This window comes from Dipodomys spectabilis, unplaced genomic scaffold, assembly GCF_019054845.1.
Source record: "Dipodomys spectabilis isolate Male_0828 unplaced genomic scaffold, ASM1905484v1 ptg000175l, whole genome shotgun sequence".
Lineage (NCBI taxonomy): Eukaryota > Metazoa > Chordata > Mammalia > Rodentia > Heteromyidae > Dipodomys > Dipodomys spectabilis.
The window spans coordinates 7502316-7519317 of record NW_024870852.1 but is presented as its reverse complement, the minus strand read 5'-3'; the positions used below and the strand labels follow the sequence as shown (position 1 = coordinate 7519317).

Sequence of the window (17002 nt, the reverse complement as noted above, 5' to 3'; positions counted from 1 at the left end):
TCAACTACTCAAGAGGCTAAAACCTGAGGATAGGGGTTTGAAGTCATCCCTGCCAGGAATGGGCTCTTCTCTCCAATTAAACACACACACACACACACACACACACACACACACACACAGCATAACTGGAGATGTGGTATAAGTAGTAAAGTACCAGCCCTGAGTAAAGTTCAGGGACAACACACAGACCCTGAGTTCAAGCACCAGAATTGGCATACAGACACAAGAAGGGGGCAGCAGGGGCAGAGGGCAGCCTCTATTGCCATATCTGAGGGCTGAGGGTACTTGAAAGTTGCTGATGAGAGTTTTCATACCTTGTCCCTGCCATCCATTCAAAGGGCTGTGGGGGAGACCCAAAAATGCTCCCTCTAGGGGCTGGGAAGGCAGCTCAGTGGTAGAACGCTTGCCTTGCATGCCTGAGGCCCTGGGTTCGATTCCTCAGCACCACATAAGCAAAAAGAAAAAAGTCGGAAGTGGCGCTGTGGCTCAAGTGGTAGAGCACTAGCCTTGAGCTGAAGAGCTGAGGAACAGTGCCCAGGCCCAGAGTTCAGGCCCCACGGATGGACCCAAAAAAAAAAAAAAAATGCTCCCTCCAGACAGCATCTTATCAAAAGTTATATAGAGAGGACATGACCTGGCCAAGGTGAGGGTCCAGCATCCTAACTGCTGAACTTTGTGGAGAGCAGTTTGCCTGGCACCCCAGACCACGGATGCCACTGCTTGAGGGGCCTCTCAATAGGTCAGACCAGGAAATGCTTATTAGTTGTTGATTACAGGTCTGTCTCTGCTAGCAGTGGCCAGACAACAGAAAGCCCATCTCTAGGAGATGTGAGACAATCCTATTACTCTTTGCCAAATACTCAATTTCCCAATCTCCCTTGAAGTAGGAGGAGCATATGACTCAGTTCTGACCAACAAGATTAAAAGGGAGGGATGCTGACACGATTATGGGAAAGCTTTTACTTGCCTGATAAAGTGATGCAAACCAATCCCTTCATAAGATGGCAGCCACCTTGTGGCAAGGAGGAAACAAGCTAGTATGGGAGAATTAGCCTATCTAGGTCCACAATGAATCAACTTCTTTGACACCTACACCCAGACTTCCCCCCCCCCCCCCCAGGAGAGGAAAAATGAACCACTAAGATACTATAAATCAGGGCTGGGAAGATGGCTCAGTGGTAGAGTGCTTGCCTCACATGCATGAGGCCCTGAGTTTGATTCCTCAGCATCACATAAACAGAAAAAGTTGGAAGTGGCATTGTGGCTCAAGTGGTAGAGCACTAGCCTTGAGCTAAAGAGCTGAGAGACAATGCCCAGGCCTAGAGTTCAAGCTCCACAATCAACAACAACAAAGGTACTGTAAATCAGGAATGGGAATGTGGCTTAGTGGTAGAGTGCTTGTCTAGCATGCATGAAGCCCTGGGTTAAATTCCTCAGTACCACATACACTGAAAAAGCCGGAAGTGGTGCTGTGGCTCAAGTGGTAGAGCACTAACCTTGAGTACAGAGAGGCTCAGGGACAGAACCCAGACCCTGAATTCAAGCCCCACGACCAGGAAAAAAAAAAAGATTCTGTAAATCAAGTTGTGTTTCCTACAGCAAAACACATTCTTGATTGTGTGGCTTTGAGGACAGAAGCAATTCTGGAAAAGGACAACTCACTGCTATGCACTACACTTATCAGATCCATTTTGTTACTAATTGCCAACCCATTCTGTCCTTTTATACCCTCTTCCCTCAACAATATGCCAGTCACTATAAAGTGGCTTAGATAAGTTCAGGCTGTATCTCGTGTTGCCAAAGAGAAAGCCCCATTGGGTAGAAATATAGAAGTTATTCACACACACAGACACACACACACACACACACACACACACCAACTTGGGGGAAGTGCACAGGAGCTTGGGCATGGGCCAACCTCCTAGTAGGGCCCAGTGAACACCTCTGGTTTCATGCTTCCCCTGGGAAATGTTTACTCCAGCTTTGCCCTCTCCACTGTTGGACCTTACCTCCTGCACCTGCAAAGACACAATCAGGCCACAGAATGCCATTCAAGAGGCTTTCTCCATTTTATTTCTTTGGGAAAAGAAAACGAAAAGTCTTTCCATCACATATGGTAGATATATATATATATTATATATATTTATATATAATTTATTTTGTGGTTGGACATCCCAAAGCTGAGTCTGTTCATATTTTTTTAATTTATTTTCCTACTAATGCCTTCTTTTCTCCCAGTCCCTGTGGCCCAGGCCCAGGTTCTGGGGCAGGTGCAATGAGGAGTGGGGTAGAATAGGCAGTGGTTGCCAGGATAGCCTCCCATCCAGCTCAGGAACCTGATGAGGACCACCCAGAAGGGGCTGTGCAGAAGGTTGGAGGCCATGAAAGGGGCACTCCTGTTTTTGTGGGGGTTGCACAGCTCATTAAACAGTCACCAGTCATGGGAGGAGGCTGGTCAGGGGCTGGGGGACTTGCTCACAGTAGTTGCCAACTCTCTCCACTCTGCCCCCCAAACTCAATTTTGGGGGTGGAAGAGAGAGTGAAAAAGAGAAATACAAGGACTGAGGGCCAAGCCTCCTCCAATTTTTATTGCTGGTGAATTAGAAATTTACTTTCTTAGAAGGGAAATGGGAAATTCCCTTCCTATCTTGGGGAGATAGACTCTGAGAAGGACCCCAGAGAAGGAAGTGACATTGGCTGCTCCAACCCCTACTGATGGCCATCCCAGCCCTCCCTGGGCAAATACTGAACCAACTCAGAGCTTGGCAAGGAACCAAGAGGTCAGTGTTCCTCTCAGGCCAGCCTTGTTCTTCAAGGGCAATCACATCCTACCTGCTCTGGCCCTTCCCCAAAACAAGGGCCTCAGGCTCAGATTTGAGCCAGTAGAACTGGGAAGTGGGCAGTGCACCAAAGGTCAAGCAGAATTTCCTACTAGAAGAAAGGTGAGACTTTGAGGAAAAGGCAGCCTGGGAAGATGATATTCTGAGCGTGAAAGCAGGAGGCTGGGGGGGGAGTGAGTGAAGGAAGACACAGGAAGACATCACAGACACTCATCTGACCTCAGAAACTGGGCAAGGGTAGTGCCTGAGAGGCAGGTTGCACTTAATAGCTGTAGTTAGAGCTGGACAGTGGCCCTGGGTGTGGGGTTAGCCAAGCAGTAGGGGGAGGGAGGGCTATTGCCCTGCAGAATTCTGGCCAGAAGGGTAAGGGTAGAGCTAAGAAGCCTCCTCCTTTCCTTAAGAACAGGAGGGCAGATCTGTCCTGGGCACTGAGCTTCCAGCCCCAACCCTTCTCTCCCCTAACACACACATAGAGACATACACTCAGGACCAGGCCAGGCTCTGATGCCTGAGCCCAAGAGACCTTGGGGGGAGGGGCTGGGCAGGTAGCCCTCTCAACCACAGGCAGGCCATCTGCTCCCTCTTGTCCTGCCAATCTGCCCCCGGGGAGGGGAAAACCAACCACATGAAGGAGAGAGACTGGGAGCCCAGGATCTGTCAGCATCAGCAGACCCGTGCAGGCCCCCTCAGGCTGCACAGCCTAGGAGTACAGAAACTGGACACAAGGTGGCCAACGGCAGCATCCCAGACCCCCCTAGAAGGGCTGGGGCATCTCCTGGCACTACAGGCCTGCTGCCTCCATCTCCAACAAGGGGCTTCCCAGAAAGGGAGCACACTCCCTGCTGCCTGGGCCCTCAAACCCATGCACTCTGATTCCCCCATGCCCTCCTTGGGAGGAGGGGTCCACGTGGCTGCCCATGGGGGCAGTGCTAAAGCTGGGGGGGGGGGGGCGGGAGGAGCCTGGTCACAGCTGCTTTGAGAACCTCTTTGGTCTGGGGATATGGGGGACATGGGGAAGGGAAATGGAGGGAAAGGGATACTAGGACCTCAGGCCTTCCAACAGGGTATTTGTCAGAAGGCCATGTGCCTAGGTGAAGGATCAGATTTCTGTGGACTCGATGCGCTCAAGCCGAGAGGGGGTCCAGGCCTTCTTCTCCTCCCCATGCTGGGGGGTAGGTGTGCTTGCACCCCCTGAGGCTCCACGTTCCCGCAGCCGCCGCTCCAGCTGCTGGTTGCGCTGATACATCTCCACGTAACTCAGCTGTAACTGCTTCTGGTACTCGATCACTTTCTCCTTCTCCTCCAGCCACACGCGGCGTTCCTCTGCAAAGCTGGCACCCTGGCGCTCCCGGGCCCTCCGCTCAGCTGCCAGCTCGGCCTGCAGCCGCCCCACCTCCCTCCGCAGGGCCCGTGTCCCATTCTCCCCACCAGCATCCACCTCCCCATCCACAGAAACTAAGGAGGCAGCAGCCGTCACCCCAGCCTGTCGACGCATCTTGGCCTCATCACTCTCACAGGTGGCCAGGGCTTCCTGTGGCTCAGCCAGGTCTACAGGGGTGAGCGCCGGTTTGAGGCAGGCAGGGGGCAGCTCTCCCTCACTCAGCTCCAGGCTGGCCTGTTTGCTGCCGAAGGAGTCCCTCAGGCTGAGCAGCTGCTCCTCCTTCTCCCTCAGCGAGGCTCGGCCTTCCCGCAGCTGTGAGCGGAGCCCCACGATCTCACTCAGCTTCTGTGACACGTCAGCCTGTGAGTCCTTCAGCTGTTGCTTCAGGAGGGAAATCTCACCAGCCTTCTGACACACCTGGGCAGGGAAAGGTAGCAAGAGAAACCAGGGTAAAGACAAAGCTCTGCTCAACCCTCAATCCAGCTCAAGCACCAGAGGCACCCAGCTTCCGTGCCAGCCTCAGTCCACTTCAGACAGACAGGGATGACACACCAGGCAACCTGCGGGGCTCAGGACAGACATGGCTGATCTCACAGAATCAGACACTCAACTGATTTGGTTCCCTTACTCCTTTCACTCCTCCCGTGACAGTTCTGGTCTACTGCTATGGGTTTTCTAGAGGAACAGAAGGAAGGGGAGATGGAGAAGGCCCAAACCCCCTGCCCGCACCTCCCACTTAGTTTCCTCCATCCGGGGCAAGAAGTCGGCCTGCTCCTTCTGACAGGCGGCCACCTTGTCCTCTAGCTCTTCCCGTTGCCGCATCAGCCGGGCCGCCTCCTCCTGCAACTGCTTCTTGTCCTGCTGCAGCCGCAGCACTTGCAACTGTAGGCCCTGCTGGGCACGCTGGGCACGGCGGGCCACCTGCTGCAGCTTCCCACTGCATCCCTGTCGCAGCTCGGCCAGCTCACGCTCCCACGCCTTCTGCCGCTCTTCTAGCACTTGAGCCACAGCAGCCTCACTCTGCTCCAAGCTGCGTCGAAGAGCTGCCACCTCCTGCTCCTTCTCCCACAGCCTCTCCTCCAGCTCCTGGATCAGTGCACTGGGCGAGGGTGGTGAGCAAGCTGCAAATGGTAGGCCTCCACCTCCACCCTCCCCAGACCCCAGGTGGCCTGACCGCCCCATGGATGATGATGATCCGCTCTTGCTGGAGGCCCGCCCACTGTCAGAGGTGCCCAGGTCCTGGTAGCCTGACCCCCCACCGCTGCTGCCACTACCGTAGCTGGCAGTGCCAATGCGGTTGATGTGGCTGGTGGAAGCACTGAGGGGGGCCAGGTGCTGGCTGTAGTTGGAACTATAGGTGGGCAGGCTTGTGAGTGAGTTCCGGCCTGAGTCTGAGAGACCACCTCCACTCCCCCCAGCTGGGGTCATGGTCCGAGACTTGTCCAGTCCTCCCTTGAGGCCACCTGGGGCCTGTCGTCCCTCAGGGGTCCCATTGGTCTGTGGGGGACACAAGTTCTGCATGGAATGGAAATTCTTGGGTACAACAGGCTTGAAGGCTGATGGCCGAACTAGTGGCTCTGAGCACTGCATAAAAGCAAGAGAAGGGGGAGTAGACATCAGAAGAAGACCTTAGATTGGCCCCAGCCTCTTCTCTTTGGTCTTGTCCGAGCACCACCTTCTATTCCTACTAGATCTCCACCCAGAGGCTCCTCATGTCTGTCCTCACTTTAGCTCTCTCCTAAGCCAGATCTCTCTGCTTTGGATCCAACAGCAACACTTAGGGCCCCACTCCTCAGCCCCCCAGCCCAGCCCCCAAGAAGGCCCACCTCACCCTTCTCTCTGGGCTATCTCCCACCCTGGCACGATGCTGTGAGGCTCCCAGACTCTGGTGACTGACCTGGTCTAACTTGCCCGAGGTTGCTAGGAGCTTAGGTGGGTGGTTGGGCTCACGATACTGTGGTGGGGCCTTGTCACTACCACTGCTGCTGCTGCCACCGCTGCTGCCCACCACATTGCCGCAGACATCTGTGTGATCACTGCCCCGCAGCTCGCCATTGAGGTAGAGGGAGTTGGCGAGAACTTTGTCTTCTGAGGGGTAGCGGCTGGGCCTCTCCCTGCTGGCCCCGCCACCACTCCCTCGGGGGCCAGGAAAACTGCCCTGGCTGCCCCCACCCCCTGTGCGGGTGCCCACGCTCTTCATGGGGAACTCCTGGGCATGGGCCACACCGCTGCCCACACTGCCCATGGCCAGGCGGGGATCTGGAGGGCCAAGCTCAGAAGGCCGTGGGGCAAAGGCCAGGAGGGGGTCCCGCCCTGGGTCGGCACGCACAGGCAGTGTCTCCAGCTTCGCCATGACTAAGCCAGGGGGGCACTGTGGGCACAGGTGGGAAAGCAGAGAGATCAGACCCCATTCCCAGTGCCAAGCCACCCCCAGGCATTCACCCCCTACCCCACTCTGCCCTTCAGTGTCCCTACAATGGGTACAAGATCTCGGGACCATCCAAGGTGAAGGAATAGGGTGAAGAGTGGTAATGTGGGCTGCCTGATACCCCAGGACGCCATGCACAAACCCTCCCGCCTGGGCACAGTTCAGTACTCCACTCCTCAACCATCCCATCCATCATGAGCCTCTCCGCCTCAGTGACCCTCTCTCTTGCAATTCCCAGAATTTAGGGGCTCTTTAGGTCTGGGCCTCTATATCCTAACCTCAGGACTGGGGAGGTGGGGTGGGAAAAGGAGAGCAGTATAGGAATCAGATAGAGAACCTCACAAGTTAAAGGGGAGACGTAACAACCCTATCCAAATATTGACGGTGGGGTCCTTCCCAGCCCCCTTTAACTTAAGGTGTTGCAGTCAGGGGCAGGGGTGGAAGCTCACTACCGGCGCAGGCTTCCGTCCTTGCCTTTCCAAGGGGGGTGGGGGGCCGATGGGTCCTCAAGCCTGGGACCCTCCGAGGCCCGGTCTGTAGGGGCCGAGTGGTTCGCTCTCACAGTCGGGGCTCGGCCCGAACCAGCGGCGCGCCTTCGGACGAGCTGACCGAGTCATCCTGGACTGCAGTTTTCTCCTCTGCGAAATGGGAGGAACAAGAACCTACCTCGCCCAGCTGCCGCGCGCCAGGCGCCGGGAGGCGGCGAGCGCGCGCGGAACCGGGGTCTCCGGGTGGGCTGGGCGGAGCCGCGGCTGCGGCGCAAGCCGGGGTCTGGCGCGGGCGCAGCGGTGAGCATGCGGACCCACGCACCCGGGCCGCGGCGGGCAGCGGAGTGACAAGAGAACCCTCTCGGAAGTCTTCCCAACTGGGCTGCACGGGGCCAGCCCAAGGGAGGGACCCCCGCCCCGAGATCCGTACCACGTAGTGGTCCCCCCCGCAGGCGGAGGCTGGAGGAGGCCCGGGGTCCCCCGGACGCAGCGCCCGCCAGCAGCGGGAGCCGCCCTCCCCACCAGCGTTGCCCACAGGTGGGTGGGGCCTCAGCACCCACCGGCACCCTGAGGATCCCGCCCCGCCACTCTAGGAATTCATTGCCACCAGGAAGACTTCCTGGATTACCCCCTCCCCCTTCCCTGTGGACCTTGACCCCTGCTCAGTTCACGGTAAAGTCCCCAGAGTCAGTTCTGGTGTGTGTGTGTCCCCTCTCCCAAAGCCGCCCTACAGAAAGGGCGGGGAGGGGGTGGGGAGGAGAGCTGGGCCTCAAGTTACCTGGGCTCCCAGAAGCCCCACTTCCCGGTTCTTTTGTTTCAGGTCCTCACCTGTCTCAGAAATCTGCATAATCCAGCTGAAATGGAGTGCACTAAGCAGTGCCAGCTGCTGGCTACATGCTTAGATGCATGTGTCAGAAATCAGAGGGGTCACCCTTCAGAACTGTAACACCCTATCCCAGCAGACACCAGGAAGGGAGCCCTTCCCTTTCTCTAAGGTGAGGGGCCCTGGTGGCACTACCTCAAGTGCTCTAAACTACACTACACTCATGCCTAGTTCACATGCTGTGTCCCTCCTATCAGACTCCAGACCAAGGGAGCTTGCCCTTCAGTGTCTTCTGATCATGCCAGTAATAACAGCCTTAGATGGTGGGAAAGTTTACCAGTAAGTTGATCTATAACCCTTGTAGAATTCCATTCTCTCAGCTGCCTTCAAAGGTGTGGAGAAAGGCAGGTTGCCACCCTCCCCCCTTGGGCCAGTTCAGCTGGAACTAGGCTGGAGCATGAGAGGCAGCTAGGGCACAACTGAAGTGCAGAGCAGACAGGTGCACCACCCTGACAGAGCTGTCTCATTAAAATTTGTGCTCCAGGCCTCTCTTGCCTCTCTCTAGACCCTGCTCTACCTCCACCAGTCAGCATACTCACAACTACTTGTTACCTTTCAACCTTGAAACTTCTTCCTACCCTAAAATGCCCCCTTTCTCTTACCATCCCTGAGTGTTTCCTCAGGGATACAAAAGGAGGTGGGGAGGCTGGGACTAGAAGGATGGAAGCTGAATGATCTGAGGTCTGGAACCAGTAAGGCCTGGGCAGAGTTTGGGAAAGAGGAACTGGCAAAAACTTCATACAGCCAGGGTTCAAGTGGAGGGGACTTGGTAGGAGTCTGGGCTGGGGTACCAGGGTGGTATGACACCCTTAACATGACAAGGGAAGATTGCTTAGGAGAAACAGGTGATTTTGAGAAGAACAAAAATACCTCTCACGCACTGGGTGGAGAGACTGGGATGTCAGCATCCAAGGGTGGTGTGGGTGGGCCCAGCATTGAGCTAGGGTGGCAGAGTCCCAGAAGTCTAGGAGGGAGTGTGGGAACAGGAAAAAGGCCAGAAGAAGCTGATCAAGAAGGGGAGGGCTTCAAGAATGTGGGGGCAAGGCACACCTGTAGTCCCAGCTATTCAGGAAGATCATTTGAGCCCAGGAGTTCAATGCACTCTGGGCAACATGGTAAGACTCTTATCTTTAAAAAAAAAAAAAAAAAAGTGGGGGCAGCTCTCAGTGTTAACAAAAAAGAGCATTGAAGAGTGTGCCCTGGATTTGGCAGCTAAAGACATCATTGGTGTCTACTTCAGAAAAGTGGTGCATAGGGGTGGAAGGGTGCAAAGAGAAGATGCAACAGAGTTCCCTGCTAAAAGAGGCCAGAGAATGCTGTCACTTAAAGAGGTTTGGGATCCAAGGGCTTTAAAAATATATATTTTGGTCAGTCGTGGGGCTTGAACTCTGGGCCTAGGCGCTGTCCCTGAGCTCTTTAGTTCAAGGTGAGCACTCTACCACTTGACCCACAGCGCCACTTCCAGTTTTCTGGTGGTTAATTAGAGATAAGAGTCTCATGGACTTTCCTGTCCAGACTGGCTTTGAACTGTGATCCTCAGATCTCAGCCTCCTGAGTGGCTAGGATTGGAGTTGGGGGGTTAGCTCAGTGGAAGAGCACCTGCCTGGCAAGTGCAAGGCCCTGAGTTTGGTCCTCAGCTCTGGATTAAAAAAAAAAAAAAAAAAAAGGCAACTGAATAGCTAGGTGTGAGCCACTGGCACCCGGCAAAAATTTTTTTTAAATTAAATATTAAATATGGCAGAAACTTGAGTATGCTGATATGCCAAAGGCAAGGATTATTTAATCCTAGGCAGACCTAGGCAAGGGCCTACCAAGGGGGCTGTACCAGGCTTAGGTGTAAAGAACCTCAGAAATGATTTTTTGTTGTTGTTGTCGGTTGTGGGGCCTGAACTCTGGGCCTAGGCGTTGTCTCTCAGCTCTTCAGCTCAAGGCTAGTGCTCTACCACTTGAGCCACAGCGCCACTTCTGGCTTTTTCTGCTTATGTGGTGTTGAGGAATCTAACCAAGGGCCTCTGGCATGCAAGGCAAGCATTCTATCACTGAGCCACCTTTCCAGCCCTCAGAAATGATCTTGATCATGAATGATGGGGATAATGTCTGGGGAGATGTAAACATAACATGCAATACAAACAGACAGCATCACCTACTCTTTTTTCTTCTTTTTGCTTATGTGGTGCTGAGGAATCCAACCCAGGGCCTCCTGCATGCAAGGCAAGCACTCTACCACTGAGCCACCTTCCTAGCCCCTAGCATCACCTACTCTTAAGATCCAGGAAAGGAGAATTGGGCCATAGGTTGGACGATGGTCTTATGCTTCTCTGCCCTACAGTCTTGCATGAAAACAAGGTCCCAGGACCTGAGCTTCCATTTCTTTGTGCTCTATCTGAGAAATTCACTCCTGGAGCCTTGCTCCCCTTAATTCTAACATATCATGGTAAACATACCCTATCTTTTGCCTCTTCCAAGCTTGGGCTGCTGCAACTTTTCCTCAATAACCCTGGCATAGAGCTGGAAGGACAAGGAGAAGGATACATTTCCCTGACAAATGGGAACTGAGCAGAAAGGAAGGACTGAAGTTCCTCTGTGGGCCAAGATCCTGAGGTGGTCCAGTCTCACGACATCACACTGGGACAGCAGCCTTTTGCCTGATTATCCCTGTTCCATCAACCATCAGTGCTGGTGACATTACACACAGCAGTTAGCAGCCGCAAAAAAGATCAAATGGAGACCCCATGGGGGTGGGGGGGGTCACACATGCAAGTCCCTCCAACCCACAGTGCCCACCCTGCCTAGGAACACTTGAGATCGCAAGCCCCCAAGCCCAACCCATTCCACATCCTGAAGATCTTAGCAGGGTCCCTGTCAACACCCTTGCTGGGGTCTTCTCACTGGCTTTCTCCACCCCCTCCCCAAGGTGCTGCTAGGGACTCTTTCTAAAGGGCAAAGCCAATTTTGTCCCTGCTGTAGCCAAATCTTTCCATAAGCAGTGGTAAGCACAGGGAATGTAGTTCTGGTGGCATCAGCTCCAAGTGTAAATCGCAGCTCGACTGATCACCTTATACAGGTGATTTCACCTCAGATTCTCACACCTACCTTGCAGGAATTTTAAGAAGTAAGTGTATCATGGGTAAAATATCTGGTAATTCTCTTGCTCCCCCCCCCCCAAAAAAAAAGAGCCTGCAGCAGAGGACCCACAGCTTGTCCTGGTGCCCATCCTGCATTTGTCTCTCCTGATCTGAGCCTCTCTTCCACACACAACCTCTTCTCAGCTTTCTGCCCATCCTAATCCTTCTGGCACCAGTCCAAATGCTGTCTCTTGGGATAGCATCCCTGATACCCCAGGGGTCTTGGAGCACTTGGCTCAGGATACCCTAGGGTTATTTCACTGAGACCTTCCCAAGGCTGGCCTGTGGGTACTCTTGGGGAACGAATGATATCTTAGGGGGTCTTTAGATTCTGACATGAAGAAAATTCAGGGCAAATGCACATGGGAATGTTAGGAACTGTGCAAATAGGCAATTAATCCGAACAGGAATCAGGAAGGGCTTCCAGGTAGAAGGACTGAGAAGGAATGGGATTCAGGGGGCACTATTGGGCCTTTTGGGGTGCAGAGATCTCCAGAACTTCTTGGTTGGGATGTATGAGGGAAGATCCATCTTCCCTTGGTGGTATGAGCAACCGAAGGGGAAGAGACCCTATCCTCCTCCATCCCAGCTCTGATGAAGCCGGTTTTCAGGACTGAGGGAGCCGACAGCGCACCCCCCTCACATCTTAGCACACACATACATACATACACACACGCACACGCACACGCGAGCCTCAGCTGTGCGGGGGGTGGGGGGAGGAGGGCTCGCCATTCACCATCAGCCCACAGCGCAGAGCGCCAATAGAGAGAGACCCCGGCCACAAGCCATTAGCAGAGGTGCCAGGGGGTCTCCAGGGTGGGGGAAATCCCGCCCGCACCTCTTCGGGCTCCCGGACAACGCGCGTGGCCCCGGGGGGCGGGGCGCGGAGGGAAGAGGTGACATAATCTGGGCCGCACCCCCTCCGGCCGCCACCTCCCCCTGGCCAGGCGAAGCATCCATGACATCATCAGCCTCATCTCCTCTCCCCTCCCCCCGGGACCCTAGCAGCGGGACGCGCCCCCTCCCCAGCTACGGGTCCAGCCAGACGCGTCGCGCAGTGCAGCGGACACGGAGGCGGGTCAGAGCCGGGAGGGGCGCCGCGGTGGGCCAGCCCCACTTACTCGCTGTCTCGGGGTCCGGCGCAGGGTCTCCGACGTGGACTCCACCGGCTCGGCTCTCTGGCGCAGTCCGAAGCCCGCCCGGCGGGGCGCGCGGCGCGGGCCCGGCTCCGCTCTGCGCCCCTCCCGCTCCCCGCCCGGGTCCCGCCCACCAGCGGCTGCGGCAAACGCGGGCCCGCCCTCAGGCCACGCCTCCCGGAGCCGCCAATCCCCGTGCTGGGGCGGGGCTCCTTAACCCCGTAGTCGCTGCACGCGAGTTGACACTTGGGACCCCCACTGTCTCGCCCGCTCGGAGGCGCCAAAATTCCGCTGAGTTCCTCGGCTGCCAGCTTTTTCTCGCCCTACCAAGCGCTCTGGGCTCAGCCCCCAGTCTCTCCTCTCTCTCTCTCTCTCTCTCCAATCCAGCAAGACCGCGCCTACCCTGACTCCCCCGACCCCTCCCCCCCCCCACCATCGTTTTTAGGCAATAGGGAAATGAGCGCTTTGGGCTTGAGGAAGGGGATCCCGAGTCAGCCCCGAGCCCTATTCTTTGGGATGTGCTCTTCCGGACGAAGCCTTCCAGTGGACCGCCTTTGAGACCCTGAGACTCTGCAAGGTCCGGGCGGATTGAGCTGGTGCAGCTGGATCTGATCGAACTCCACTAGGAAAGATCAGTCGGCGCGCGAGGGTCCCTGGCACGCTCGTGGGAGGCGTGGAGGGCCAGTAAAACTTGCTGCTCCCGAAGGCTGTCAAGGAGGTGCGCCGAGGAAATAAGACACTTGGTACTCCAGAAGGGTTTGCGTGCCTTCGTTCTGTGCGGTGTGCCTGGTGTCAGCCCCCACGTTGCATCCCAGAGTGAGAGGAAGCAAGGTGGGGACTTGTTTTTCACCCGTAGCGCCGGCCTGCCGCAGTTACTGCGCCGGGTGGGGAGAGGAAGTGCCCCAAGGATCGAGAAGACCGACCCGAGGAAGTAGCTGGCCTTGGACTACAGCCTTAGCCTCCTTTAGGGTGGGGAAACTAACCACGCCGGAGGCTCTGCGTCAGTAAAAAGCCTGGAGGCACCAGGGTCCAGGCTAAAGACCGCAGCACCTTCATCCTGGCTAAGATTTTAGTTCATTCTCCCTGCTGTGACGGCTGATGTACTTTTATGTCTTACTGTTTTCTGACGTTCTCCACATTTGCTTTTATATTCTAGTGATTTCTAAAACAGAAAGCTTTTTTGGGGGGGGGGGGCGGTGTCGGTTGTGCGGCTTGAACTCAGGACCTGGGCACTGTCCCTGAGTCTCTTTGTGGTCAAGGCTAGTGCTCTACCACTTGAAGCACAGTCACAGTGCTGTTTTGTTTTGTTCTTGTCGGTTGTGAGGTCTAGTGAACTCTGGGCCTGGGCGCTGTCCCTCAGCTCTTCAGCTCAAGGCTACCACTTGAGACAAAGCGCCACTTCTGGCTTTTTCTGCTTTTGTGGTGCTGAGGAATCGAATCCAGGGCCCTCATGCATGCAAGGCAAGGGCTCTACCACTGAGCCACCTTCCCAGTTCCTACTTCTATTTTGAGTGGCTAACTGGAGAGTCTCACGGGGATTTTTCTGCCCGGCCTGGCTTCGAACTGCGATCATCAGATTTCAGCCTCCAGAGAAGCTAGGATTACAGGCGTGACCCACTGGTGCCTGGCAGTAAGCTATTTTTAGGTCTAATGGTTGCCTTTAGATTAAGTAAGGCAAGCGCTGATGGCTCACACCACTAATCCTAGCTACTCAGGAGGCTGAGATTTAAAGTTTGAGGTTCCAAATCATCTCTGGCAGCAAAGTCTGTGAGTTTCTCATTTCCAATTAATCACCAAAAAGCCAGAAGTAGAGCTGTGGCTCAGTGGTAGAGCACTAGCCTTGAGTACAAAAGCTCAGGGATAGCTCCCAGGCCCTGAGTTACATATATGCGCTCTGGTACGCTCTCTCTCTCTCTATATATATATAATATTATATATACATTATACATAGTTTATTGCACGTCAATGACCTAATTTTTTATGTTCTTTTATGTAATGAGAAACTTTTTTGTGTGTGCTGAAGTTTGAATTTTTGCTTGTTAGGCCAGCACTCTCCTACCTAAAGCATGCCCCCAGCCTCAAGTGACACATAATTATATTTGTGGGGTTATTATATGACATTTAACATATCTTTTGTCCTCAGACCCACTTACATTTGTCCACTTGGACTACGATGATAGACTCAGTTTTTTTTTTTTTCTTTTGTCAGTCACAGGGCTTAAACTTGAGGCCTGAGTGCTGTCCCTGAGCTCTTTTGCTCAAGGCTAACCCACTCTACCACTCTGAGCCACAGCGCCATTTCTGGTTTTCTGGTGGTTAACAGGAGATAAATGTCTTATGGACGTTCCTGCCCAGGCTGGCTTTGAACTGCAATCCTCATATCTTAGCCTCCTGGGTAGCTAGAATTACAGGCCTGAGCTAGGTGCCCAGCTAGAGTGCCTGTCATTCTATCACTAAGCCACATTCCGAACCCCCAGCTTGTTTATTTTTTTTTCTGTCTGTCTGTCATGGGGCTTGAACTCTGGCCTGGGTGCTGACCCTCAGCTCTTTAGCTCAAGGCCAATGCTCTACCACTTGAGCCACAGCGCCACTTCCGGCTTTTTTTTTCCTTTTTGCTTATGTGGTGCTGAGGAATCGAACCCAGGGCCTCAGGCATGCAAGGCAAGCGCTCTACCACTGAGCCACCTTCCCAGCCCTCTATTTCTTATTTGGACACATGTTTTGCATGACTTGTGATTTCAGGGAGGGCATTTTTGTTTTTTGTTTGCTCTAGGTGAAAATGCCTTCATGGTGGCTTGAATGTTTATAGAATTCTTGCCTGTCAAACTTCCTGATTCCCTTGTCCTTACCTCACTCTCTCACAGTAAAAATGGAATCAAAGCTGAGCTTATTTGCCTGGTGCCGTAAAAGTTTTTTGTTTTGTTTTACCCACAGTAGTCATACATGTTTCCAGTGGGGGCCTTTGTTAATTTTCTAGAAAGAAAATATATCTTTTCAGCTTTGAAAAGTCTACTAATATGTTCCTGTGCATTCTATGAATAGATTTTGCTTTTTTTCCCCCTAAGATTGTCACTTTGGATAACCATTGTCAAATAAATCTCTGTTCTGTTTCTCTGCATCTTGGGTATCTTAAGTTCTTCCTCAATACCACAAAGTTAATTTTCTTCAAAGTCAAGAGTGCTATTTGTTTTCACCAATGAGGCATTTGTTTTATTTTCCTTTGATTTCAGCCAGTTTCCATTTCACCTCTATTTTTATGTTGACTTACTTGCTCTTTATAGTTTTCTTGTTTTTGTCAGCCGTGGGGCTTGAACTCTGGGCCTGGGCGCTCTCCCTCAGCTCTTCAGCTTAAGGCTAGCCCTCTACCACTTGAGCCACAGCACCGCTACCAGCCTTTTCTGCTTATGTGGTGCTGATCGAACCCAGGGCTTCCTGCATGCAAGGCAAGCACTCTACTACCACTGAGTCACCTTCCCAGCCCTCTTTATAGTTTTGTATTTCATGAAGAATGTGTTTTTGTATCTGTGTGTGTGCACATGCACGTATGGTATGCCCGTGCATGCCAGTACTGGGGCCTGAACCAAGAACCTCCTGCTCTCACTCAGCTTTTTCTGTTTTTGGCCAGTCCTGGGGCTTGCACGCTAGACCTGGGCACTATCCCTGAGCTTCTTTAGCTCAAGGCTAGCACCCTACAACTTGAGCCACAGTGCCACTTCCAGCATTTTCTGTTTATGCGGTACTGAGGAATCAAACTGAGGGCTTCATGTATGCAAGGCAACCACTCTGCCACTCAGCCACATTACCAGCCCTCAGCTTTTTAATTCATAGCTAGCCACAATAATCAGGAGGACTGCAGTTTGGTTCCAGCTTAGGCAAAAATTATGGCGACTCCTATTTCAACTAGTGTAGTGATTAATGTCTGCCACACAAGGCTTAAGGACTGTATTATGGTCCAGGCTAGCCCAGGCAAAAAAATTGAGACCCTACCTGAAAAATAACTAAAAGCAAAAGGGTTTGGGAGTATGACTCATGGAAGACGACTTGTATAGCAAATGCAATGCCCTGAGTTCAAATCCCAATACCACCACCAAAAAAATAATAATAAGGACCCTTCTAATTATCCAGAAACAGTTGGAATTAAGATCTAATAATTTTTCCTACTGATTGGTAAAATCAGGAAGACCTTGGGGCTGGGAAAGTGGTGGTGGCTCATTGGTAGAGTGCTTGCCTTGCATGCATGAGGCCCTGGGTTCGATTTATCAGCACCACATAAGCTGTGGCTCAAGTGGTAGAGCACTGGCCTTGAGCTGAAGAGCTGAGGGACAGCACCCAGGCCCAAAGTTCAGGCACCATGACCGACCAAAAAAAAAAAAAAAAATCAAAAGGCCTCAAATGGTCTAACCACAAGGTTTGCTCTCCCTTTGGACCCATGATAAGGTCCCCTAACCAAACAAACCTCTTATCAAATAGACCTGGTGCAATTCCTACTTATTGCTCAGTAGGGGGTTTTAGTTCCCTGACAACTATTGGAATTGTTCAAACCAACCAATCACATCTCCAGCAGGTACTAGGGACTCCCTATCCTCTTGCTTCTATAAAATCTGCCCTTGCACAGCCTCTGATTGTCCACTCAGTTCGCAGGTGCAAGTCCCTTGTAGCCCTACATGGCTTATGATGTCCTCCTTCCCTGGGTGATGATTATACACGTAACTAATAAACTA

The 17002-nt window shown here is 53.3% G+C and overlaps 1 protein-coding gene across 3 annotated transcripts; it reads right to left on the bottom strand.

Moving 5' to 3' along the window:
• Positions 1-2208: 2208 nt before the first annotated feature.
• Positions 2209-12366, bottom strand: Lzts3 (leucine zipper tumor suppressor family member 3). Of its 3 annotated transcripts, none has more exons than XM_042694546.1 (6): positions 12267-12366; positions 7916-7991; positions 7124-7287; positions 6119-6592; positions 4951-5805; positions 2209-4638 (listed from the first exon to the last, which is right to left on the bottom strand). In XM_042694546.1, exons 4-6 carry the CDS (start codon positions 6572-6574, stop codon positions 3940-3942), a joined length of 2010 nt encoding a protein of 669 aa, XP_042550480.1. In that variant the 5' UTR covers positions 6575-6592; positions 7124-7287; positions 7916-7991; positions 12267-12366; the 3' UTR covers positions 2209-3939. The 3 variants fall into 3 exon arrangements, with proteins under 3 accessions (XP_042550480.1, XP_042550478.1, XP_042550477.1); XM_042694544.1 differs by having other exon boundaries at positions 7916-7978; XM_042694543.1 differs by lacking the exon at positions 7916-7991.
• Positions 12367-17002: the final 4636 nt, after the last annotated feature.